Raw genomic sequence first — 26049 nt, 5'->3', positions numbered from 1 at the left:
CTAGCCATGCTAACCTTCTAGCAGCTCTTTTAGGGTGTGCTAATAGGTATATATATTTTTTTAGCTAAATGCTAATATCAGCATGCTAACATGCTCACAATGACAGTGCTAACATTCTGATATTCACCGGGTATAATGCTCAACATGTTTACCATTTTGGTTTAGCATATTTGCATGCTAACATTTGCTGTCACCGTTCGCACTGAATTAAAAGTTGAGCTTTGCATTGTTGGACAAGAATGTCATTATTTATGCTAGTTTTTGGTCCAAAGAATTGGACAAATTAAATTTTGACCTGCTGATGATGGACCTATGTGAAAAGTCAAGGGCCCATCAGGGTGTTTACAATTCCTCCTGGTTGGAACATCAATGTGTGTGTCAGATTTCATGATAATATATCCAAAAGTTACTGAGACCTTCCATCTCATGGTGGAGCTAGAGCACAGTCTATGAGCTAGAGGGGGAAAAAATCAGGATATCACATAAATCAGCAGCATTCATTGTCTGGGAATCATGAATGCCCAAAATTTTGAGACAATCTAGTGAGTAACCATGGATATCAGCACCAAATTTTATGCCGAGCCATCCAATAACTGCTGCGATATGTCAGCGAGAACCAGAATGGAGGACCAACCAACTGACAGGCAGAATGAAGTCAAACAAGTTGATTTAAGTATTAATATTCATTGTATCATATACATCGGCAGAGTAGCTGAACTAGGAAATAAGAATTAATTATGAATGTAATGCAGATATTATGATGCATAACATGTGATGGCCACAATGTCACAGCAGACTACTCATATGAATAATGAATTAGATCTCTCATAATAAGCAGTGAGTACTCTAAGCCCTAAGGACCAACTGAGAGTTCAGCCCCTACACCTGCTGCATGGACCGGTTAAATTAAAGAACAGGAAATTCTATCAGAGAGGGGGTTTGTTGATCGTGTGTCGAGTCCAACCGAGATCATTTGCACCAGGAACTGAGATACTTGTATCAGCCAACTCCTGCTCAGAGTGGCAAGAATCATTTGTAGTCACAGTGCAAGTTCAAAACATTGATTTTAAAGAGGGTTCTCACTAGGATGAAGAAGTGATGTGAGCAGGCTGCTTCTACTGCTGCAACAAACAACAAACTCACCTGTGGCGTTCAACTTCGAGAGCTGTGAAAAATTTCAGTGTTTGCTGTGCTGACCTTCATCTAACTGAGGTCACGTGTATTTTATGAGAGTCATGGTCAAAATTGCAACTCATTTACATTACATAAACCATCACAGAATCAGGACAGAGGGGACTACAAAGCAACAGACATTAAAATAAACCATTTCACAGAAAACTATGCAATAAAACACAGTAAGAATTATATCAAAATTAAACAAAACAAACTGATGAAATAATTGCACCTGAACTCAAATAAAATCCTGAAACATATTCACATCTTATTACTCATGAGGCTCTTGTATATACTGTACAAAGGATGTCATACTGTTGTGCATGTGAGAGTCACAGTAACAAAAGACAAGGACAGAGTGACCTGCAAAATTATTATCATCATTTCATTTTGGCTGCCTTGACAATGGTGATTTTTCACTGTTAGGTTTCATTAGTTTTAGTTTAAGAGTTTATCGAGGAAATTATCCGCCATAATTTTCCATCACAGCTTGGAAAAAAATGGTGGTGAGGTGGTTACACAAGGGCCCTTACAGAGGTTGTTACATATTTTCAATGTGGGTGGGCCAAGAAAGTCACATAAACGGTGAACAGTAATACCATCATTTGTTGGTACTGAAGTGAAAATTAAGAACATATTAAAAAAGAGTAAATCTACAGCACTAATATGGGCATGCGATGCATATGCAGTACTATTTGTATACTTAAATGCACACCACTAATAACCTAGTGTATAATGTGTTTAGATGAGATATTTAAATTATATATTATTGAAGTACCTCTGATCAAAGAAGAACTTGCAGCGATGGTTGATTTCAAAAACACTGTTGTTCACTTTATCTTTGCAAATTAGATGTACATGGTATGGTATGGAGCTGGAGGGTGATGAGCTTAGCCTAGCATAAAGACTGGAAGCAGGTGGAAACAGTTTGCCTGAAGTTAAAAATAAGCCTACCAACACCTCGTAAGCTCACTAATTAACACATTATATCTTGTGTGTTTAAATCAAACACAAACAGTAGTGTAAAAATGATTTTATCCATTCATTCAGTACTTCCTGTGCAGCATCTCTGCTGGTTGCCCATAGCAACCCCACACTGTGATGACAAAACTCCTGGAGGTCAGAGCATCTGGTTGTTGTTCATTAAGAAATAGTTGAATTACATAACTTCCCCTAAAGCCACACATAATACTGTAACAAACTAGCACATTACTATTTAACCATGTGAAGTTTTTGGTGATGAGGAGTTTTCCTGTAAGCAAATGAAGTAGTGAGATTCAGCCATGATCATTAATTGCCACAGGTGAGAGGAGAAGTGACACAGGCTTTTTTTTAAAAATCCTGCACAGTTTCTAGTATTCAACTGCCATGACATTAAACACCTCCTGCCAGGCTTGGTCTCTCCTCCCTCAGCCTACCATCTCAGCAACCTTGGCTAAGCCCAGTAAGACTACAACGATGCCCATGGGAAAAGAGGTGCACAGCAGCAGCAAGCCCAAAATACCAGACTTGTTTTTCCAGGCAACATGTTTTTCTTTTTGCCGGAGTTTTGCTTGTTCCTTCCTCTTTTATTTCATAAAACCAAACGACCATGGCAAGAGATGTTCACTCATTTAACAGCAGGCTGAAGGAAATGGGTGATAGAGCAATTCTGAAACAAAATCATGTGATAGCATGGGAGACAAAGAGACCATTCATCCTGCAGAGGTACAGGAGGGGGGAGTCCTGTCACAAAAGAAGAGAAGTTTACAAAAACTGCTGGCTTCTGCCACACATGAAAAAAAGAAATGAAAAGGAAAAGATGGCGGCAAGAGACTATTTTCGCAAAATAAAAAGCCTGTACAGCAAAAGATGAAGCCACCATATGGCAAGGCAGTGGGAATAGGTTGTGACTGCGCAGAAGGCCGGGGACAGATATAGAGAGTTAATGAGACTCAGGTGCTGCTCGTTGTCTCATCAGGCCGCCCCTCACCTCTCTCCGCCTCCTGACCAACAACCCAGCTCGGCCCTGCTTGCCACACACATCCATCTTTCAGTGGACTCTTTTCTTTTCTCGTTTTCATACCTTTCTCACTGGAGCGTTTGAATATTGTGTATCTATTTCATTTCACAGCTGTGAAAATATAGAAATAAACTAATCTGAAGCCTCTTGTTCTTGTTGTTTAGCACAACACTGCTATAGAAACTAGTAAATTAACTTAAATCCTGATTGTTGTGCCATAAACAGATTCTTATATAGGTCACTTCAAAGCCTTTTACAGGGTCCTGGGGGAATAAGGGGAAAAAAGAAACCCACAAGATCCCAGAGCAACCAATGTTAACATGCAGAACATTTCTTCAAATCCCAGGAGACTGTTTTTTCCCTGGAGACAAACTGGATTGATTTTAATTTCGCAATGCTGCAAAGAGATAAACATGAAATAAGTTTTAAAAAATAATGAATAAAACCTAAGTGATATGCAGGATTGAGGTGTTTTTATCAGTGTTTGTGTGATGTGTTGTTTGTGTTGGCGGCTTATTGTGTGTCAACACTTCTTCCGATAATCCACCCCATCTTGAAACTGAAAAGTCCTTCAAGTTAACCCAGGATCTTTGCAAATTTTATGAATATTTAAAATCACAGCTTGAATTGATCATGGCTCTAAACCAGTAACAAGTTTAATTCAATCCTCTTGCATAACAATGAGGACATGTTTTTCCTCTACATTCATCAACCTCCCGCTGCTCGCCACTCTCAGAGAATGTTAGATGCCTTGCCAAAAGTGTTGTCTTCCCTCTCCTGCTGGTAGAATGACAACTCCCCCAATAGGTGAAGTTTTGCACCTTCCAGGAATGAGACGAGTCAACCATAACAACCAAGTGGAGCACCGTGGGAGCCTGCAGACAGCTCGTCCTATCTGTCTCCCATTCTGCTTGAGAAAAACAAAACCCAACACAGTGCCGCTGGTCGTACAACCAGCTCTCCATACAGTGCTGACATGAACCCAAGGGGTGCCCACTGTACAACCATGTCAAGTCCTGCCTACAGCATCTTTAGAAAGATTAATGAGCAGGCTCACTCCAAAAGACTCTACTGCTTCCTCTCTTACTTTCTAAGTAATCCAGGGAGGGTTCCAGTCATTACCTGAGATGCTAAGTAGGTGAATTTTACTTCAAAGTCTTAGGATTTGATTAAAAAAAAAAAAAAAAACTTAATTTATATAATTACAGCCTAGCAAACCTTCTCAAGATTTAAGTGCAATTTTGCCCTAACAACTAAGACATTTTTCATCATTAAATGTTAAACATATTTGCTTGCTAAGAGAAAATATACATTTGTGGGGTAATAAAAGGTGGTTTGTTTTTTGCTTTTCCAAACCTGTTGCTTCAACATTTTGCCTGAGTTGGAATACAGATAATGCAAAATCTTCTGTCAATACGACAAACAGTTACATCAAGTAAGATGTCATGCAATTAGCCTTTGTACCATCTGTCTTCTGCCCAGTCTTCATTCCCAGTTGTATTTTCTCATTTTTCCATCCACCAGCAAGCAGATCAGCCCCGTGATTCCCACAAGATAGCAGCTCCCCACCTGTCCCATGACAAGTTAATTAAGTGGAAAAGAAAACAAAAATCCAATTAAAACTTTGATTTCATATTTCTGCTCTTTGAATGGAGTGCTTATAAACTGAGCACTATTGCATGCATGTAGTTCTGCTGCTGTGCCATCTGAAACTGTGATTATTCATCATGAGGCTTTGCTGCGTTGTCTTTGTTTTGTTGATCTTGAACAGACACAAAAACTATTTGTTCCTCTGTGTATGGTGGGGTATGAAATGGCCCACAACCATTAAACACAGTGTAACAGCAGACATGTACAATAAAGATGGGATTGCTGTAGCGCTGTCAAGTCAAGTTTATTTTTATGGCCTAATATCACAAACAATGTCACACTGGACCAACAACACTGGGGAGTCACAGTAGCCTTGAGGTTTAAGACACTGACCATAATCACAATGTCCCTATCTTAAATCTGACTGTGGACCTTTGTTGCATGACATTCCTTCTCTTTGTCTACTCATTTCCTGTCACCTCACTGCTATTCACTATCAAAGTAAAGGCAAAAATCATTTTTTAAAAGTCACAACATTAGTTTTGGATCCAGTCCAAGCTGAAAAATTTGCCTAAACTTCTCCAGATACTTTACTGAATAAAAGAACATCTGACATGTTGTTAATGTTGTTTATAATTGCAGCAGTGTTTTTATTTTTACCACTGCACAGCTCTCTAGGATTTCAGATTTGATTCCCTCATGAACATATATTCTTACTACGTAAGAGATCAGTCTGTTGGTCTCTTCGTTTATGTACAAACATCATTGGCTGCACTTTTCCCAGGATTCTTTTCTATTTGAGCGTGCAGTAATAGTCAAAGTGATAGATGGGGGACAAAAAAACAACAACAACAACAAAAACAGTGTTTACAGTCTAATCCAACATTTTGTGTCTTGTTTGAACTGCTTGACCCTTCATTTCAGATCCTTGCAGGTGCTTTCACCAACAATGTCCCTGAGCCAGTGGCCAGTTTGCTCTAAGATGGTGATGAGATGATTAAATATTTAAACCCTCACACTATTAAAAAGTGGCATAATCCAAAATGGCAGCACTTCACCGCATGATGCCAATAACTGGGTACAGTACAGTCTGAAGCTAAAAACCTCTTTTTTCATACTGTAGTGGACCCTAACTAGAACCTTCACTGTCTTTCTCTCTATTCATAAACGATGCAAATTGATCATCTGGGTTTACTCAGATTAGACATGGACAGTGTCTAAAGGAAAAAAAATCTAATTCACACCTACTCATTAGCTGATTCATAGGGAACACATGATATGAAGATCTAACCGTTATAGACGTTTGGAGTGTTTACAAAGACTGATAAGTGGTCTTTTTGGTCTTCACAGATTCTGTGATGATGATAATGAAGCATTTTTATTCATGAGCTCCAGTGGGTTTAAAGCTATACTCATGTTTTTTTTTTAAAGCTGCCACTTGTAAATTGGCATAATGTTTCATCAGCTCAGGCCTTTCTTAGTAAGTACTGCAGTTTCCAGCACAGAGTAGTGACTAGGTAGTTTATGGCTGAGAGAAGAAAACGCTGTGTGAGGAAATGTGTTTGGGTCCAGTGCAAAGAGGACAGCAGAAAATGATGCTGTTGACATTAGGCAGGACATCAAGGGGGCAGAACATCCATTTTCTTCTAAATTTGCTCAAAGCTTGGCGGTGGTTTTCGGCCTTTGCTAAAACCTTGTGAAAGTCTGAAATCTGCATCAGCAATAAGAATGTTAACATGAAGTTATGAGTGCTCGGTTTCCATCTGCAGTCACTGTCCGTTCCTCCCGGTAAATGTCAATAGATGTGGGGATGCAAAGTGCTTTGTTTGTTCTCCGTAGCCTGTGTTTTGTTTTGCCCTCATCTCCTTAACCCTCCTCCCACGACCATCCTTCACCCTTGTTTGCAATAATGTTCCTGACATTTTTCAGCAGGACTGCAACAACCTCGAAAAAGCAAAGATCATGACGAGATTGCTTGATTATTCACTGACATGTGTCCTTTTGTATGATAGTGCCACAGAGGCAGTATACCTGGACGTTTTTGGCAGAATTTAAAAACGTCATGCTGGAATGATGCAGCTGTAATGTCACGTTTGAACAGTCATGAATATTTGAATTGCATACTTCATTTTAAAACTCAATTTTCTGAGAATCTCAGTTGTTTACAGGGAAATGTTCCTGCATCATTATGCCAAATGGCTTGCCAAAGCATCAACATCATAAACTGAAAGTGGTACCAATAAAAAAAAAAATCGTTGTACAGTCCTGAGATTTCAAATTCATTTATCTGTGAAGATGGTGAGAAATTATCATTATAATAGCAGTCATTACTTTGTGTCAGTGAAAGCCTGCTTGGTTCAGTCTGCTAACGTTCAGGGACAGGCTCAGGGAATGATGAATGTTGTCAGACGAGCAATTCATTTTGGCAACTCAGGTCAGCCAAGGGAATGAATGGCACGATGGTTAGAAATGATATTACCATTTCTTTAATTTCCTGTCAATTTGAGACTTCCACTGTGTTAATATCAGAGAGACTGTTTGTTTTCATTATGGAGACGGAGCAAAATTTAAAAAGGAAACGTTCCCTTCTCCAAAAGGTGCCAGGTTTTAGAGTTTTGTCACGTCTTGTAAACATCATTTTGCTGGTTTGCATCTGAATGTGATGACATTTTCTAAATCACCCCAAAGTCCAGCAGCCGTACTGTTTTTTTTTTTGTTTGTTTATTTTATTTTTTTTTGGTGAAAGCATGTGGAGGAACAAATCAATTCAGATTTCGAAGCATTCAAGGGCTTTTCTAATTTTATGTCTTCTGCAGGCCTTTGACACCGGAGCAAATAACATCAGAGCACGCAGGAGGAGGCAGATGTATCTATTAAGAACTAAATCAAGTGAACATAATTCTATTCATAATAATAAAATCCATTCCTTCCCAAATAATATGTGTTTATGCACTGAAATTTTCAGGTAATACTTTATTAAGGTGCTTCATTCCTCAGAAAACAGAGACAGAACTCACTGATGTTTGCAGTTTTAACATCTAATGCTGACATATATATATATATATATATATGTGTGTATGTGTGTGTGTGTGTGTCAGCATTAGATGTTAAAATTGCAAACAGAAGACATATATATATATATATATATATAAATATATATAATATATATATATATATACATAGTTAATCATAAGTATATAAAGTATATAAAGTGTTGTATAAGGGATATGAGGGATGAGACTGCACAAAAACATATTCAACAAACGAACTGAAGCAGTTCAAAGAGGGTTTTTCTGAGGAAAATTTGCTTTTCAGAATTCAGGTGATTATACAAGCGATTACAGGACTCAGCATCAGATCTGAATTTAAAATCTGCAGCTCTCTCAACTGTTTTTCTCTCTCTTAATTTACTAATATTTACATCTGAACCTGCAGCTGGCCAGAGAAGAATGAACTAACCTGTGAATGAATCATCATTCATCCTGAGCCTGAGTGCTAGGGCTCCAATGGAATTTACATAAATCCCACAGTAATTTTGGAATAATTTAAATCTAAATGGCAAAGGGCTGAATAATCAACAAGTAATGAGAAGTAAAATTGGTCATCTGTTCACATCTTTCACTATCAGTCTCATCAGCAGGCATGGCTGCTCCCATTCATTCCAAACAATCATCTTTAGAGGTCAGTCAGCCCCCTCTTCTCTGCAGTTAATTTTACCAAGATGCATGAATGTTTCAGTTCATACTGTATTACTCATCACTCCTGAGACAGAAAGGCCAACTAGCAGCCTTATTAATTTATTCATGTGAGCCATCCTTTCCTTTGCTGCCACAAATGCAAATTCATACTTGATTGGGCTTCTAATTGTCATTTTGTGGAATGATCAGACTTTTAAAAAATCAATTTAGAAATAATCAGATTTTAATAACAACAGTAATTTATAGGAGTTTATTTTCATGAGAAATAATTTTCCAGTGGACATGTATTCAGCTGGAAAAGGTACACAAAATATTGAATAGAAACAATATGTTTTCAAAACACTACCATCCTTACCTAGACATGTCACAAGCCACACAACATTGTGAAAGTCCATTTTAAAAGGCTGGATTTTTAAGTTACAAAAGTCAGTGGGATTTTGAATAAGGTTTTCTTACATCTGGAACAGAAGCTGGAGCTTCCAGTTTGACTTTGTCTCTCTTTATGAAAGACATAAACAACCATGGAGTAAATAATGTTCGACAAAAATCCCTCTCCAGGCAAACCTCATGGTGAAGTGTCACAGATTTAGCTGAGTAATATTTATTCAAATAGATACTAATAGGTGCAGGTCATTGCTGACTACCCTAATAGCCATTAAGAATGCATGTTGATTTGTAATTCTGTTATTTGCACATGGGGGGGGGGCCTGGTGGCCAAGAGGTTGAGCTGCAGATCATTAACCACAATGTCCCTGGTCCAGCCAGGATCTGTTGTTGCAAGTCATTCCCCATCTGTCTGCTGTTGGCTGCAATTAAGGCATAAAAATGCCCAAGAAATGAGATAAAGTTATTTGTATATGCATTAGAGCTGATGTTTTAAGAGAAACAGGGGCGCCCACTCAGACTGCATAAGCACAGGGCCCAGATTTTCATGGTACACCCCTGGTGAGCGGAGTCACTGATGAACACTTACGTATATGATGCTATAGACAGTGTTGTATCAGCAGGGTGCATGCTGTGAATCCCTATATAGATTTCTGTGACTTGTGTCTCTTATAATGTGGCTCTGAAAGAAGGACCCTTTTATTTCATTACCAGTGGTTCCAAATGCAGAGCAGAACAGAATCACAGAAACAAACAAAAATAATTATTTCTTTCCAAAGTGCCCAGCACAGTGATTTGAACAAGAACCTTAGAAGAGAACCTGTCTTCTGGCTCAACAACATTTTCCCAGGAAATGGCCATCTCGCCACTGTCAGAGAGCAGAGCCCAGCAACACTTGCAGCGTGCCAAGCTTCAGCATCATCCCACTTCCCATTAGTCATGCTGTATGTGACTCTTATGTATTAGGTTTTCCCTTCGTAAACTCTCAATGAGAGAATGATTACATATTTCTACATGGCTGGCAGTGCAAATTATTAGCATAAGCAGCACTGGTAAATGACTTTCTGTAACAAAGCAAATACCAAACTGAGTGTGTAGAACAAACACTGTGGGGCAAACAATAACTTCAGAGGAAACACAGCATTGGGCTCTTGAGGAATATCACACTTGATGATTCTTGCATAGGTTTACATATTACTGATTCACTGATGTTACTGTGTTAAGTTTGCTGGGATAAAAATCAGCACCAGCAGGATGTGATGTGTCTGTGCCTGCAGCTGTGAGCCTCACTGATGCCTCAACAGTGCCACCTTTTGATCAAAGTTATTAAGTGAGCCTCTTCTTTATGTTCAGACTGATCAGAAACTACAGTGGGCACTTGTGTGAATCTCAACAAAACATATAAATTGACCTTGTTTTTTAGGACACCCATTAGAGAAATAAAGGATGAGTACCATCATTTCACTGGCTTTCTGTACATTCTAGCGAGGAAATATCTCTCAGCCGAATCCTTTCTGCTGGCGTTTGGCTTTAAAATCCGAACACCACCGAACACACTTGAGAGCTTCTCCTGGAGTTTCTGAGCGAGGATCCCGTCCCAGTATTTGCAGAGCAGAGAGCCCCCCGGCTGTAAAACCTTCTCGGCCAAGTCTATCAAAGAGAAACACATCATGATGAGCTTCTCGTGGTCCATCTCTTTGAAACCACTGGCATTTGGTGCCATGTCGCTCAGGATGACATGAGCCTGGCTGTTGGGGAGCAGCTCCAGAAGCTTGGCGTGTGTGGTGGGGTCAGTGACGTCATGACTGGACAGGAAGTGGGCGCCATCCAGATGAGGTATGTTCAGCAGATCGATGCCAACAACCGTACCACGTGGTAGCTCCGGATCTAGGATGAAAGGAAAGATTTCAAACTGGGAAACAGGAAATTGTTACAAAATTAAAACCCCTTTTTAGTAATACTGAATCTATTGCCTGCTAATACTGATATAATAGTTACCATATTAGTGCATTTTTAGGCAAAACTAAATGCAGACATGGCAGGTACACACATGAATTACATCAGCTAAAAAGATACTTGTCTGCATGTTTCATACCAGAGTGAAATGAAAAGAAACCAGATATAAAATCTGAATCTAAATGAGTAAAAATGCAGTTAGCAGTTAGGTAAAGATTACAGGATTTATATTACATGGGGTAAGACACATACTATAAAAATGGCGTGCAGCACACGGTTGTGGATTCTGGATTGTTTCCTGCATTTGTAAAAAGTTGAGGGCTGCAACTATAGATAAAAATTCCCCATCAGTTTCTGAGGTATTATCAATCCAGCTGTTGCGGCTGTAGCCAACCCCGTCCCTTGTGCATAACCCTGTCTTGCATTTTTCTGTATGCTAATTGGGATGTGCGGTCGCTGGTGCATGATTGGCTCCAGCTGGGAGGGCGTGGCCTTCTCTCACCTCAACTGGTCAGGGAACAACTGGTTTTTATCTTTCTATACAGTCTATGGTTTTATGTTGCCTTCCTTTTCCCACTACGAGAAAGGGGTTGTAACAGTGGCTAATCCAACAGCCAACTGCAGCGTCGCTTTATAATTACTCAGATAAACTGTTAAACTGTTTTATTTGGTATAATTAACAGATAATATCACATCAAAAAATAGCTTGAACCTTTTAAAGTGTGATACTATTGAACCGTAGAGCCACTTCTTCAACAAGCCAAGACTCTAATGACTTAAGGAAGATAGCGAAGATCCAGTACCTTATCCCTAGAATTACAGTGGGTGGACAAAACGGGACAAGACTGGAATCATAACCTCTCTACCGGTCTCTCCTCTCACCTGTCCCGGCTGAGTTGACCCTATGGACGGCCACCTGGCTCCAGGCTCCAGGTGCAGCTCCACAGTCCACCACACTGTCTCCAGGCTTTAAGACCCTGAACTTGTCATCTATCTCCAGCAGCTTAAAGGCGCTTCTGCACCGAAAGTTTTGGGCTTGCGAAGCTTTGACATACGGGTCTTTGAGCTGCCGCGTCAGCCAGCGCTGCTCCGCTGGAGTTTTACTTTTCAGCTTTTTCATTAAACGTAAAGTGGAGTGTAAACATCTTCTCTGCAACGAGACACACCACATTGTTGTTACTGTGCGAGGTCATGTGTACCACACGACTAATTGCGCCTGCGTGAAAACACAACTAGCCATTGGTCAAAGGCAAGTACTGTGTGTAATACCTATATATGTCACCATGTCACAATACACTGATAATAATAGTTCCTACCTGGGATAGCCATGCCTTATCAAACCACTCTAATTAAGTCCCTGTACATTTCTATACTTTGGAGAGACATAGCAGAAAAAGTAGGCACTTAATCTTCTTTTAACTCACTTGTGAAAATGTATTGCAAATGTAAATGTAATTTATGTACTTAAAAATATATATACTATTAGTAGTAGTAGTCATTGTTGTTGTTGTAGTAGCAGTAGTAATAGTAGTAGTAGTATTGTTTTGTTATCACACTGTATCTTCTTAAATGAACACGTGAAAAGTGAGTGCTTTGAACGGAGTTGCACGTCGGTACATTACACATCTGTTTCTAGTCGAAGGTATTTCAGGGTAACACATTTAGCTGATCTTAAAATCAAATGATGGCACTCGAGTGTCCAGTCTGACGTTCGTCAGACCAATCCAAGGTCTTACGTATCAGCGCGTCATATGATGACGACTGTGGAGCAGCACGCGGGAGTCATACAACGTGAACTGTTTTTATAGAATAACTCATTATTGATTCTGTGTCTATATAATATTTATCTTACGCTTTTTAACGGTTTACAGGGCAGATATCGGTAAGCTAAGGACGTAAACACAGAGGTGACTTAAACCTGTTTAGCTGGCAGCTAATGTTGCTTAAGGCGCTGTTTACATTGTGTTTCTGTTATGTTTCCTAACTTCCCCCCTCAGACAGGTGCGATGTTGAGCCCCAAACTGCTGACTCTGGTGCTGGTGGTCCAGCCAGGCAGGGTGCTGCTGGGCATGAAGAAGAGAGGGTTTGGGGCTGGGAAGTGGAACGGGTTTGGGGGCAAAGTTCAGCCTGGAGAAACTATTGAAGATGCTGCAAGGAGGTAAATTCACTTTCACGTACATGTTGTTATGCCCCACGCTTGGGTGGTCCTATGGGGCGCGCAACACTCCACCATTGACCCAAATCAACCATAGAAAACACCTTAAGAACAACCAAATTCATGGGGTTTATTAACATACAGACATATCAGAACAACCAAGACTAAATCAAGACTACAAAAGATACGAAGTCAAAACACAACAGCAACACAAAGATAAACCACAAGCTGAGAGGCAGCAAGTCCAGTAGTTGCACACTAGAAGCCTTTGCCCTCTGATGCTGGCACAGGGGCTTTTAAGCACTTAATTTTAAGCCAGGTGATGGCTGATCAGGTACCACCTGGGTGGAGCTACTGGGAAGACAGGAGGCGAAAGGAACAAACAGATCACTACAAAACATACAGCTGTGACAATGTTAAGATCCTTCCTGTAATTGTAAAGAAGACAGCAGCTTGTGCAGTAGTTCTGTAAGCTCCAGGGATGGAGTTTACAGAACTCGCAGGGCACTGAGGTTTATTTCAGTGTGATGTAAATTAATAAGTAGACATGAAGATCAGAGCTGTAACGATTAATTGGTTGGCGGAAAAAAAGTTTATTTTGACTCATTGTTTGAGTCTTTTTTTTTCCTCCTAACATACAAAATGTGCAAAAACAAATCATTCCCTGGCTTTCAATAATGTGTTTCCTTCAGGATTTAAGAAGCAGAGGCAGTGATAGTATAGTATGCAAGTGTTAAGTGGAAACATTTCTTCTGCGAGCTTGATAAAACGAATGAATGTCTCTGGACAATGTGTGATCAGTCATCAGCAGGAAGTCTTGCTCCAAAGCTAAAGGAAGGAAGCCCTGGAGGCAATCAGGTCCATTCCTTAGCTGTTTTGTCTTGAATGTGAAAAAGAGACCTGCTTTGTGGGAAGGATACTGAAAGGCTAAGTGAATCGGTAATATCTCAAGATCGTGTTAGTTACACTTTGGAACAGAAGTACTCAGAACAGTCAGGAAAATTAGCTCAAGCAAACTCTCAGTCTTGGCTTTGTGTGGCAGTAAAAACCCTTGTTGTGATGGCTGCATTCACTGTTCACTTGAACTGAAGGGAATGTTTTAAATCACAAACTGTGACTGAAAACATTTGGACAGAATCCACTGGTTGAACTGCACTTTCTCAGCTGCCTGTGTTGTTCAGCTAAACTGGTTTCTGAAATTAGATATGGCAGAGTGGGACTTCCCACACTTGGAGAACATACAGAATGTTTTGATGGTCAACTCTGAGGGAAGTAATGGTGGTTGGAAAACACCACTGAGCATTGAGAGTGGGCAAATATTTGGCCTTGAAAGCACCATGCACCATGCAAAAATCTATGTGCAGTTTTATTTTGACACAGACTTTTATAAGGAAAAAAACAGTGTGGAGAAATAGTCTTAACTCAAATATCCACTCCACTAGATTTTCTGGAGCTGCCAGCCACATCTCACTGTCTTCATCAGTGAATGTAGTTGACTCGGTAGAAAAACGATTTTGTGTCTGTTTGGGTGGTTCACACAAGTAGATACTCTGTCTGGCTAACACTGATATCATCATTTTACCCTCTCTGCTTGCTTTTACAGTGTGTGCAAGTGTGTATGAGTGAAAATTCATTTGATGTTTTCATTTTCAGGGAGCTGCAAGAGGAGAGCGGTCTGACGGTGGATGCTCTGGAGAAGGTCGGAAATATCAAATTTGAGTTTGTCGGAGAAACACAGCTGCTCGACGTCCACATTTTCAGAGCTGACACTTTTAACGGAGACCCAGCGGAGTCAGATGGTATGATTTACTGCACCATACTGAGCTGTGGGTAGTGTTAAAGGACAATTCCTGTGTTTTATATCCATATGAATAATCAGAGGAGATGCAGCCAAGAGCCACAGGCCCATATCACAAGTACTTTCAACATTTTTGTTAAAACTTGTTGGCTTGATGTGAGTGATATATTTTAGCCTTCCACCTTTCCTCCTTTTCTCTTAAAAACAGATGTTTTCATGCACTTTGGGTGTGAAGGGGAACTCTAGGTTATTGTTGTACATTATTCCAAGTAACTGATGTGTTAAAAAAAAACCTGTAATCTTTCAAAAATTTTCCCTTTTTACTTTTGGTTCCTCTTAATCTTAACTTCCTTTTATGTTGTCTCAATGCCAGTCCTGGTTTGACAGCAAATGTAGTTTATCATCACCTTCAACATCATGTCTTTATAAGATACCCACTTGGTTTTATCTAACTCAGACTGCTGAAGCCTTGCATTAGCTTCTGATCAACTTTGAACTTTGCAGAATGACAGTGTGCGGCTAAAAAAAGTATTTCTTCAATGTACGTATGGACAGACTTGAAAAAACACCAACTTTTCCTTTAACTGAATTAGAAGTGGGTTTTTTTCATTCTTAGTTTAAAAGCACATTCTTTCTCCTTGTAGAAAAGATAAAGCAGGAAATGAGTCTGAAATTGCTTTTATCTGCACTGCATTAATAACGAAGCCTGTTGGCTACTCATTACTTACTACTTTTTAAGTTGTAAGGCCTGAGTTGATTTAATAATAATTTCCATTATGTACTGGACAGTGATTGAGATGAGGTTGACTGATTGTTTTCTCTTTGGTTTTCTAGAAATGAGGCCTCAGTGGTTTGAATGTGACCAGATTCCCTTCAGTGAAATGTGGGCTGATGATAGCATGTGGTTCCCTTTGATGCTGCAGAAGAAGAAGTTTGTTGGATATTTTAAGTTTCAGGGTCATGACGTGATCCTCAGCCACAAACTGGAAGAAGTGGAGGAGCTCTGAGATAACCAAGGATAACCTGGGACCAAAAAACATCAGCCTTAAAAATGCTGACATTTAATACTGAACATTGTTTGGTTCAACACTGTTAAATGTTTTTGTCTAGTTTCATTTGTACAGCCATATTAGCTGTACCTACAGAGTGTTAGTCTGTACTCATTGTTAGCTTTGTATTCACCTCACATGAAAAGGAAAAAAATCAAAGCAGCAGTATACTGGACAAACAAGTTTTCAGTTGTGTCATTTTATTTTTCAGGATAACTGATTTAACACCATTCAGCGAGAATTTTTTTCTGTAATAAAATATTTACAGTATCTACAGCAATAATTTTATTGGGTTTCCTATTCTGTGCAAGTTCACCTGATTCCCAATATGTTTTCTGTTCCCAAACAAATGTGTTTCATTCTCTGTTACAGTTTCTTCATAAAATACCTGCTGATAACTATGTGCTCATAGCGGGTGACAATTTGTGAGGTAACTTCTAAGATATAAGCCCAGATGTCTTTCAACTTGTCCCTTTGATTTATTTTTTTAGAAAAATATATAATGTTCTGATAAACTGTATGTATACAGACACGTGTGCATCCTTGTTTTCATGCCCAACAAATGAAAAGTAGAAAGTGGAATAGGAATTCAACAATATCCAGATTGTGTTTATCTTAACTGTGAAGAACAGTCCTCATGTATGGAGTGATATGGCCTAAAACCTTCCTCTGAAATTAAAGATATAAGGTATTAATTCTAATAGTTATAAATTGAACCTGTGTAGGAATGATCCTGTATGATTTATTTAACAAATGTATTTAAGTAAATTTATGACATTTATCTTTGGTGGTAAATCAGTAGTTTATAGTGTTATTACTGACATATTATGCCACTAGTGCCAGAAGTCATCATTCTATCAATAAATCTCAAATCGCCGCCCTTTGTAGTATCTTACAATTAGATCTCAGGCTTTTCAGAAACAAATATAGCTTATAAAATAAAAGGGAATCTTGCAAACAATTGAAGCAGAGAAAGCAAAGATGTTGCTCTACATAAAAGTAAACAGTAAGAAAGAGCGCACTTGTCCATAAAAAATATCAAGTATGCCGCTACTCATCCTTAGAAACTAAACTCTGTATCAAAAACACATTAGACACACACTAAAGTTATTCAGTAAGATTAACCAAAAACTTCATGGCTAGAGATTTAAAATAATCCCATCCTTTAATAAAGAAAAATGTTCTCTCCCTCTCAATTTATCTCAACTATCTTAGTGTATAAAATAAGATATAAGTTTGAGTTAATAACAGGTGCTTTATCAGATGAGCTGGATCAACTAGAGTGCATAAATATAGTATCCCTTACAAAATAACCAATTGATTTGTACATAGACATTATACCCGCATTAAGCAGAGAATAAAGTGACTCACGAGCAACAACCGTCCAGTTGATGGTGATATGGTCTTACTGAATAGAATGTATATTATGTTACAGAGGATGCAGTAGAAGGAAGAAGAAATAGTTGTGCATTATGCTGTTTCTGCTTCAGCTCACAGAGTAAGTTATTTTCCAGTTCGTAATCCTCATCAGCGGCAGTGTTTCTCCTTTAGGGTTTTAGAGGGTGGGTTTCAATCCATTGTTACCGCCAAAGAGACATCCAAGCTTCGGGTGGAGTTCGTTCCATACCTCTCCCATCTGGAAACAAAGAGCAAAAAAGTCACTTTTCTTTATCAAAATTTTCAAGGCGAAATCCTGGAACAGCTCCAAACACAAATATAACACACTGCATCTAAATATTGTTTCATGGTTTGCAGGTTTAGCTCATTTTGAAAAGAGACAGTTTGGTAAAAATATCTTCAAAAACTCTGAGAATTACAAAAACTTCTTAAAAATGTGAGTGATTTGGTTCAGATCAAGGTATCTGACCAAAGAAATATAAGCTGTGTGCTTTATTTGATTTTATAATAGGCAAAGGTATACAGGAAATCCAGTCATTCATGTGAAATGTAAGCCAACTGAAATCCTAGATGAGAAGATTATCCATTCAGTGATACCATCCATCATTATTAGTTCTTTTGTTGGACTTTAAAAGCCAATTTAAAACTGATTTGACCCTCCCTGGAGCAGCGCTGTGTCGACGCAGAGGAGGTTCTGAAGAAAAATTATTTCCAGACATGCAGTCTCACCTCTCTGTGTCCTTGGACCTGGGAGTTAACAAAAGCCCCGAGAATGTGGGATGTGATTGGAAGGTAGGTGAAGATAAGCTGTGTCTCTTGATGAAGGCAGAACAGGGAGAAGTAGTTACGCAGCTCCATGGTCTGAATGGCATTCTCTTGCTGTTAGCAGAGTGGAAAAACACAACCACTTATCAACTGACGATAACAATCAAACATTCTGTGGAGAAAACCTTCTTCCAATCTTACCTTTGCAAATAATCAAGTAACAGGAGTTGAATTAAGATTTTAGGACTTTGCAGACATTGTGAAAATCACAACTCAGGGTGGATTAATCTCAATACATTTCTCTACCGCTATTTCTACAATGTGTTTTTGACATGCTAGCAGCAATGCCGCTCTGTGGGTCCAAAACTTTGGTCCAGAGTGAAATCTCAACAACTGTTGGTAGGATTGCCATGACATTTTGGCATTCATGGTCCCCAGATGATTAATCAAACTGATTTTGAAATTTGGTACAAACACTCATGCTCCCTTTGGGATGGACTGTAATAATAATAACTTTCATGTAGCAGCAACATTAGATCATAATGTCAACACCTCAGTTTACAACTAAATAGTCTATTTTTACCTGCAAAACCAGAAACACTCACATCAACCATAGCTATATTTTGTATTTAATGCTAATTGGCAAATGTTAGCAAACATGCCAACACACTCAACTAAAGTGAACGTGGTTATGCATCAGCATGCTAGCACTGTCATAGCACAGAGCACAGCTAATGTAAGTGGATGTTATGTAATCCCATAGTTGTTGAACAATAGATTTCTTGCACATCAATGTAAACATGTTGGCAAACAGTTACTGTAGAAATCTCCTTAACTCAGTAATTTTTTTTAATTGTCTTGAAAGCCTAAGTCAAATATTTGCTGCTAATTTCTGATGGCACATCAGTAAATTTATAACATCCTGACTGCTGATGTAATTAATGAAAATGTGGTTACAAAGGGGACCAATGATGCCAAAGAGTCCAACAGCTGCCTAAGCTCAGACTGCAGATGCCATTGGTGAAAAAAATACAAAAGTATTATATATTTTTAAGGGGAATAGTGTGTACTCTATGTATGAGTACATATGAAAAAGACAAACCACACAGATGAAGAGGAACTAGATGAAACCAGTGGGGATACAGCTGTTGAGATGACAAATTCAGTTAACTGTCACAGAAACTAATGTGACTCAGCACAAGTGTTTGAAATGTTGATTTGTTCAACTCAAAGTGTAGCTCTTAATCGCAGGAAGCATTTCTGCACGTAGGCACTGGCAGTATTTGTACTCCAAAATGTGAAATGTGTAATATAATTTAAAGAGAAAAATATCTTCTTGTTGATTTTACATCTCAAAACCACCATGTGCCATTTGTATATACATCACGCAGAAAGCTAACGGCTAATAGAGGGGTACAAACCAGTATGACAGGGTTGCTATGCTATCCCACACAAGATACAGCCAGGGTGTGTGTGTTTCAAGAGGAGTGGATTAGTAATAGATACACTCAAACCAATGTAGCAATCGATAGGGAGGCAACCCAGGAGCCCAAAAATGTGGAAAGAGAGAAACTCAAAGAGACTGATCACCTGGACAATTCGTGATTCAAGCTGCTCCACAGACGCCTGCTCTTTCGGTTGAACGGTTGCGCTCATCATCTGCCTCTTCATCATACCGTACTTGTGCAGAGCTCTCTGGTGCTCATGGAGCACACCTTTCTCATGGCGCTCACAGAGATCCTAGAGAGAAGTCACAGAGTCACTTCTTATTTGCCTCAAAATGACAAAATGGAAATATACAGTAATACCTAACAGGCACGGATGATAGGAGAATTGTTTGTACAAATGATGAAATTACCATATATATTACAGTGAATAGATTTAGCTGAAGGGCTATGAAAAATGGCTCTTTATCTGCCCACCACTTGCTTGTTAAATCTGAACAATCCACCCACTACTAAAAACTACACTTCCAAGTGAGACAGACTTGTTGGGTCAAAATCGACCATTACATAACATCCTGAATTTAGTTACTAACTTAAGCTGGGTTTATTGTAAATATACAGCTCCTTGTTATGTGTCTGCATCAGAAAACAGGAGACTGAGAACAGTTTTGCGATGCTTCATACAGCAAACTGCACAACAAAATCTCCTATCATGAGGGGCTGGGGACCCCCTGGAGATAAAGCCAAGTTAAACGAGCACAGCAAAAACCAAAAGTGAAACTGACTCACTCTGTAGGACTGCAACAAATCCAGGAAAAGGTTCAGTTTTTCCACAACATCATCCTCTTCCCGTCTGCCCTGAGGACATAGCAAAACAACATTTATTACCCAGTGCCAGTTTTGGACAAGCAGAACAGAGCAGCTGGTGGTGGTGGTGGTGGTGGGTGGTGGGATGAAGGACTGAGGGCTGTACCTGCTGAGAAGCTTTGTCAGACAGCACAGCAAACTCCACAGACAGACTCTTCAGCGACTGGCGCAGGGTCCCCCAGGTGCTTTGTGAAGAGGCCAAGGAGGGAAGAGGCGAAGCATCTGAGCCCAGCGTACTGCAGAAAACAGCATTATTACAAGGGACAGAATGTAATATTTCACTGTCTCGGCTGCCAAACGCATTTCAAGCTAACAACCATGAAGAGACGCAACAACACAGAGGATTTTGAATCACATTAACGTTTGTTTTCTCAGTCCAAAACCTCTGGATGCTGGAGAAAGACATTAACTTTGTACCCATAATAATGAAATACCTGAGCTCTCTGCCAAACATGAGGAGATCAGTTGCATTCTCCTTAGAGCGCTCCGCCATTTTCTCAGCTCTGTCCCGCAGCTTGTGGAAGCTGTTGTGGATATTTCTAATCAGCTCTCTGCTTGTTGAGAACTGAGCCTGAATGTCAGTGGGGAGATATTCCTACAGAGCAGATCCAATAAAACATTTTAATGCAGGTTTTGCCTCTGGGTAAAAAGTGTGTAAGGTTTTTTTTCCCATCACACATATGTGACAAACCTTTGCCTGAGTTGCAATTCTGTTGGTCATGAACTCGTCACCCGTTTTCTTGTATGCATCACGCAGCTTAGTCTGAACATCCTGTGTGGGAAGAGGGGTAAAGGAGGGTAAAAAAAGACAAAAAAGACACTGAGCAGCTGGAACAGGATGCATGTCAGTCACCATGATGATAGGGGTTATTGTGCAACAACCGAGCGGAACAGAACTACAGGCAGCAAGTTAAAGAAGCTACATACAGAGCCGTTGAAGGTGAGGAAGGTCCTGACCAGCTCGTCCTCTGAGAAGAAGGGATGCCGCGCCACCAGGTTAATGAATCTACCAAGAGCACGTCTCCTCCCCTCGATGAACTCCCGCTCAGAGACGGAGGTCAGCACTGTGGACAGATAGACAGAGAAAAGAATAAACTTATGGAGTCATTTCGGTAGGGAAGAAGTTGCATGTGCCAATTCTGTTTGGTAGGCCACTGCTGGTGTGTTCATCACTGTGTGTTTCATTTCGTCATTGTTTTCACATTGTTGTCTGATACATTGTTTACATAAAAAATATGTATTATAGCCATCTTAGAGTCAATTCATATAATGCAGTATCCCTCAATAAATACAAGCATCAGAGGAAACACTGATTTTATTCATCAACGTCTGTGAACAGGTCTTACCTCATGGGAAACTGCTACTATAACGCACCCAAATCTCTGACCTGGTAGTCGTGTATTGTTAGCTAATGAAGTTGCCAGGTTTTCACAAGGAAGAAGAATGCATGAGATGTTTTTAAAAAAATGTTCTTTTTTTTATTTTTTAAACTGTCTGCTCATCATGAGTCCAACATTATATGAGCTCATTGCTGAATCAGTGGAGCACTCTTTCAGTTTTACTGACATCCTGACAGCCTCAAAATTCCTCTGCACTTATTACTGAAAAAAGGGCATAATCATGTAGAGTATGCACACTGAAGCAGATCTTGAACTTCACAGATCAGTCACTAGGACAAGAGAAAAGAGCACAACTGGTGGGATGGCATACTTGGATAGTAAGATAGTAGGTAAGTAAAGTGCATTTCTGGAGCACATTTAAACACAGCTTAAGTTGATCAAAATGCTATGCAACGGGACAGCACCAAAGTGCTATACAAAAGGACATTGAAATATAAAGTTAAAAGTAAAAAAAAAAAAAGCTGAACTGAAACAGGCTCATTTTATGCGTCACTGGTTTCCTTGCTTCTTCCAGGCAATAACTGATGAACAACAACACCTGTGTTTGAAACTATATAAACTGCAGACACAGCAGTGTGTGTGGAAAATGACAGTGAAGACATGGTTTGAAAATTAAAAAAAGGTTCAGAAAGTGTGATAGAAAATCTAAGACAGAAAAAATGCAGAAACAAAGAAATACATTAGTGACATACCTCCCTTTAACATCCTTTTAGGTGGTAGTGCTGGCACCACTCTGTAGGCAAATCTCTGAAGCAGAACCTCATGGAAGACGTCAAAATCACTATAGCGTCGATAAACCGATATTTTATAACGCTGAAAAACAAGAAGCAAAGTTTCTTACTTTTTTTATATTTCTATAGCAGTCAGGGCAGTCATGTTGTTCCTTCAACTCAATTAAATTCACACTTAATTGAGAAATAAGAATTTATGTGAGAAGAAAATGATCATCAGGGTAAGACAAACATTTTCTTGCTCTACAGGTTATTCCAAGACAATGATTTATGTGTAGTAGGTTTTATGGGATGCCTTGCCTGGCTGGTGACCTGGTACTCCACATGTTTGAGGAACAGACCCTTCTTCTCAGGTATCAGCTCCACCTGGACTGCGTCTCTGAGCAGCAGCTTGTCCAGCGTATGGGACATCATCAGTGCGTCCTCCTGAGCCGGCTGCATCCTCAATGCGTTCAGGTCCTTCGGCTCCCCGAGCTGAGGTTTCGGTAACTCTGTCAAGCACACAACCAGAACCAACTTCTAATATTTGTTTTTCATGATTAAATCAATACATATAGGATGAAATGAATTTCCCAATTGGCAGGAATGTTGGTGTTAAAACCACTTTTCTCCATTCAACAGATTACTACGTGTCTGAGTCTGTTTGCCTCTAGCTAGCACAGTCCTCTGTTATTTATCCTTTCCTGTACATTCCAAGAGGGTCATGAATTGAATGTAATGCACTGCGACAAATGCAGAAAACTTGTTCTTGCACAGACGAGGAAGTGGCATGTAGCAAGCTGCCATGCTGGCCACACCTGAAATAACAGAGAGGGCCTTAAATAATCACAGAAGGTTGGGAATGGATCTAAGTCAAGCAAGCATAATGGCTACCTCTATGAAAACCATAAAAATCCCCCCTATCATCTTCCCATTCTGAGACTAGTGAAAGAATGCAACACTTAGGCATAACTAAGGCTTCTCTACCAAAATAAAATAAAACAAATACAGCTGAATTAAAACATAATGCTAGAAACTAGAAGTACAGGGTAGAAAACAGCATTTAAATTTGATCTAAATACTGCCAAAGGTCCCTCTGCTGCTTTACAACTATTACCATATTAGACAGTTAGCCAATAAAAGAGCAGCATTTGCCCTGTACAGATGAAATGTCTTCACAGTAGAGGGATAGCAGAAGTTACCCTTGGACACCATGGAGAATTACCAAGCTACTCATTAAGCAAAACCTTTACTGCACTGCTGTCACCGTCACACTGTCACCTACCTTGTATGCAATTCTCCAAGAGTTTGGGGCTTGGCTGCTTTCCTTGCTGAGCAAGAGCAATCAGAGCGAGTGCTTTATAGAGGGACAACTTGCTCAGGAATCCATCTGTGGAGTCAACATGCTCAGCAATCTGAGAAGGACAAAGACAATATGACCTGAAGGTCACCGTTTTTCAGTCTGAGATCTAAATTCAACTGTGGTTTGCATTCCTCTGTTGCAAAAAGTGCTCACTAGACACAAAGATGATGATATGCTGGAAGGTCAGGAAAAGGGAAAATCTACTGAACCATGAACTGTCTCTGAGATATATCACAGACACTACACCCTCAGAGCAATTTCATTTATGTGTTGTAACATTAGCCCATACCTCGAAATTAAAGAAAACAGTATGACAGATTTCCAATTACTTGAGAGCGATGGCTTTTGCCAGTCATCACACCTGTATCTACGTTATCTATATTGCCTAACAGTAGCCTAACTCATAAAAAAGATGTCTTAACAAAATCCAACAAATGTTTGAGCAGCAATGGCATATTCTCAAGTGTTTAATTTACCCATTTGATTAGAACAAGAGAAATCTCAGCCTTTTTAATTCACCAATCCGTAGTTATTTCATATTCATTCATGAATTAATCAATACACACCCCAATAATCTCCAGACCCCTGCATTTCTACACAGGAATAATTTGCTATAAAGAGACAATGGATGTATGGGATACACCTCCATTATGTAAATTCAAGATATGTATATTATGCAAGTTGTTGCAGGCAAGTATCAGCTATAAGACAAGAAGCAGAGTGTGATTTATGGTGTGGGTTCTCTCTTTATCATTACAAACTACAGTATTTGTCACAGCTTCTTTCTTTTTTTTAATAAACTGTTGCCTGCTGCCCCCCTCACCTGGCCTAAAACAGCCTTGGAGAGATCAGTCCTTTGGAGCAACCGCTGAAAAACTTCAACCTGCACTCTCTCATCTGTCCTACAGCGGACGGCCTCGTACACTTCCCTGTAATAGGCAGGAACTGAGCCTAGAAGAGGAACAACACCTTCATAGCATCAAAGTCATTTAAATATAGCACCTTATTTTACATCTGTGGTACCCAGAGCAGAGTTTATAGTGATCTTATCACCTTTTATAGACCTGCTCATTTTAGTTTCTATCATATGATGCTATATTATCCCAGCACAGATTACACAGTTTTGATCTGATGCCCATAATTTGAATATTTTCAAAGATAAAAAAAAAATTTAAGATTCATTACATAAAAGAACCTTATCAGAGTTTTGCAGTAGTGTGTGGCAAGTAAGATGAAGATAGTAAATCTCTGGTAATTTCAGAACAGGCCTGGTTATGTGCTGCATGAAGTGACCAGATGACAGTTTTCACGTGGCAGGAAAAAAAGCATCAAAACTTGCATAAACCTTTAGCATACTCTGACATCTTTAACAATAATATTGCTGCTAGTGTTCATCACCGGATCGCTATAAAACAGTTACAGGGGGTTTAAAATTAGATTAACCGCTCACTAATGCTTTTAAGATGGAGCGACTTCATTCCGATCTTAATGTGCCCAAAAGTTCTCATTGGTTGTTTCACAGCGCGAGTTCAGCGAGCAGAGATATCCACGTTTCTAACGCATCTGATCAAATAGTTTTGACTGTCCTGACACCGCAACGCCAAACAACACAGCAAACTGACTAGGTAATGATCTGGCAACATAGTGAAAGAAGACTGTTAGAAGTTTTTCGCACTGTACCTTCATTGATCTCTCCTGCCATGGTTCAGACTGTCATGTGAGCACAAGAGCACCTCCATGTGATTTCCTGAGGAAAAGAAAAAACAAGTAACTTATTTCTTAAAGTTGTAGTGAGCGCTGGTTAAAGTCCAAGTCTGGACAACAGCTAAATAAACGGACACTTACGTGCACTTGTGGCTATGATGAGTGTGTCATAACACTGCAGAAATTTAAACGCTGGTGCTTCTGCTTAAATCCCAGCTGCTCTGAAACCACAGCTCCGATAATGCACCCCTCAGTTCACTGAATGAGCTGGGAAATTTTGTCTTATTGAGACCCGGTAGTTTCCTGGTTTCACTTGTCTAAGTTTATTTGGTTAGATTTACTGTTCCTCATTCTCTAAACTCGTATGTCAAATCAATGCTGCCTTCAGGTACTCCTCGTAAGTTTCTGAGGTCTTGCTTACCATAATCAGAGTATCTGCAGGTTTTAAATGTAGTGGCACAGCTTGAAAGAATTGCCTAACAACGATTTTTTTCTTTGATAATAATCAATTGATTGAATAAAATGTCCATTATCAATCCCTGAAGCACAAGTTAACATTTTCAGTCAAAAACCCAAAAATATTGAGTTTAGT

The 26049-nt window shown here is 39.5% G+C and overlaps 3 protein-coding genes across 7 annotated transcripts; 1 reads left to right on the top strand and 2 right to left on the bottom strand.

Annotated features, from left to right (window-relative positions):
- Positions 1 to 8698: 8698 nt before the first annotated feature.
- On the bottom strand, positions 8699 to 12027 carry mrm2 (mitochondrial rRNA methyltransferase 2). Its single transcript, XM_018701960.2, has 2 exons — positions 11686 to 12027; positions 8699 to 10734 (listed from the first exon to the last, which is right to left on the bottom strand). Exons 1-2 carry the CDS (start codon positions 11972 to 11974, stop codon positions 10304 to 10306), a joined length of 720 nt encoding a protein of 239 aa, XP_018557476.1. The 5' UTR covers positions 11975 to 12027; the 3' UTR covers positions 8699 to 10303.
- A 74-nt stretch (positions 12028 to 12101) lies between these two features.
- On the top strand, positions 12102 to 16325 carry nudt1 (nudix (nucleoside diphosphate linked moiety X)-type motif 1). 3 transcript variants are annotated; one of them, XM_018701970.2, is made up of 4 exons: positions 12102 to 12199; positions 12801 to 12961; positions 14612 to 14757; positions 15591 to 16325. In XM_018701970.2, exons 1-4 carry the CDS (start codon positions 12131 to 12133, stop codon positions 15761 to 15763), a joined length of 549 nt encoding a protein of 182 aa, XP_018557486.1. In that variant the 5' UTR covers positions 12102 to 12130; the 3' UTR covers positions 15764 to 16325. The 3 variants fall into 3 exon arrangements, with proteins under 3 accessions (XP_018557486.1, XP_018557501.1, XP_018557495.1); XM_018701985.2 differs by lacking the exon at positions 12102 to 12199 and adding an exon at positions 12514 to 12710; XM_018701979.2 differs by lacking the exon at positions 12102 to 12199 and adding an exon at positions 12516 to 12685.
- On the bottom strand, positions 15985 to 25803 carry snx8a (sorting nexin 8a). Of its 3 annotated transcripts, XM_018701938.2 has the most exons (14): positions 25599 to 25802; positions 25434 to 25500; positions 24577 to 24704; positions 23676 to 23805; positions 22712 to 22902; positions 22373 to 22493; positions 21208 to 21344; positions 20972 to 21052; positions 20715 to 20875; positions 20387 to 20516; positions 20203 to 20271; positions 19559 to 19708; positions 17933 to 18082; positions 15985 to 17441 (listed from the first exon to the last, which is right to left on the bottom strand). In XM_018701938.2, the coding sequence occupies exons 2-14, from the start codon at positions 25453 to 25455 to the stop codon at positions 17361 to 17363; spliced, it is 1551 nt and encodes a 516-aa protein (XP_018557454.1). In that variant the 5' UTR covers positions 25456 to 25500; positions 25599 to 25802; the 3' UTR covers positions 15985 to 17360. The 3 variants fall into 3 exon arrangements, with proteins under 3 accessions (XP_018557454.1, XP_018557463.1, XP_050929647.1); XM_018701947.2 differs by lacking the exon at positions 24577 to 24704 and having other exon boundaries at positions 25599 to 25803; XM_051073690.1 differs by lacking the exons at positions 25434 to 25500; positions 25599 to 25802 and having other exon boundaries at positions 23676 to 23830.
- Between the last annotated feature and the right edge of the window lie 246 nt (positions 25804 to 26049).

Source organism: Lates calcarifer, linkage group LG11 (genome assembly GCF_001640805.2).
Source record: "Lates calcarifer isolate ASB-BC8 linkage group LG11, TLL_Latcal_v3, whole genome shotgun sequence".
Lineage (NCBI taxonomy): Eukaryota > Metazoa > Chordata > Actinopteri > Centropomidae > Lates > Lates calcarifer.
Note: the sequence above shows the minus strand (reverse complement) of the source record. Positions and strands in the feature narration are given on the sequence as shown.

Excerpts from the sequence above, each read along its gene's own strand:
- snx8a (XM_018701938.2), bottom strand. The coding sequence starts at position 25,455 with ATGGCAGGAGAGATCAATGAAG. Across the intron at positions 23,806-24,576 it reads CCAAGGCTGTTTTAGGCCAG|ATTGCTGAGCATGTTGACTC; the intron begins GTGAGGGGGGCA and ends TGTCCTTCTCAG. Across the intron at positions 20,517-20,714 it reads ATGTTTGGCAGAGAGCTCAG|TACGCTGGGCTCAGATGCTT; the intron begins GTATTTCATTAT and ends TGTTTTCTGCAG.
- nudt1 (XM_018701970.2), top strand. The coding sequence starts at position 12,131 with ATGCCTTATCAAACCACTCTAATTAAGTCCCTGTACATTTCTATACTT. Across the intron at positions 12,200-12,800 it reads GGAGAGACATAGCAGAAAAA|ACAGGTGCGATGTTGAGCCC; the intron begins GTAGGCACTTAA and ends TTCCCCCCTCAG. Across the intron at positions 12,962-14,611 it reads ATTGAAGATGCTGCAAGGAG|GGAGCTGCAAGAGGAGAGCG; the intron begins GTAAATTCACTT and ends TTTCATTTTCAG.
- mrm2 (XM_018701960.2), bottom strand. The coding sequence starts at position 11,974 with ATGTGGTGTGTCTCGTTGCAGAGAAGATGTTTACACTCCACTTTACGT. Across the intron at positions 10,735-11,685 it reads GGTCAACTCAGCCGGGACAG|ATCCGGAGCTACCACGTGGT; the intron begins GTGAGAGGAGAG and ends CTTTCATCCTAG.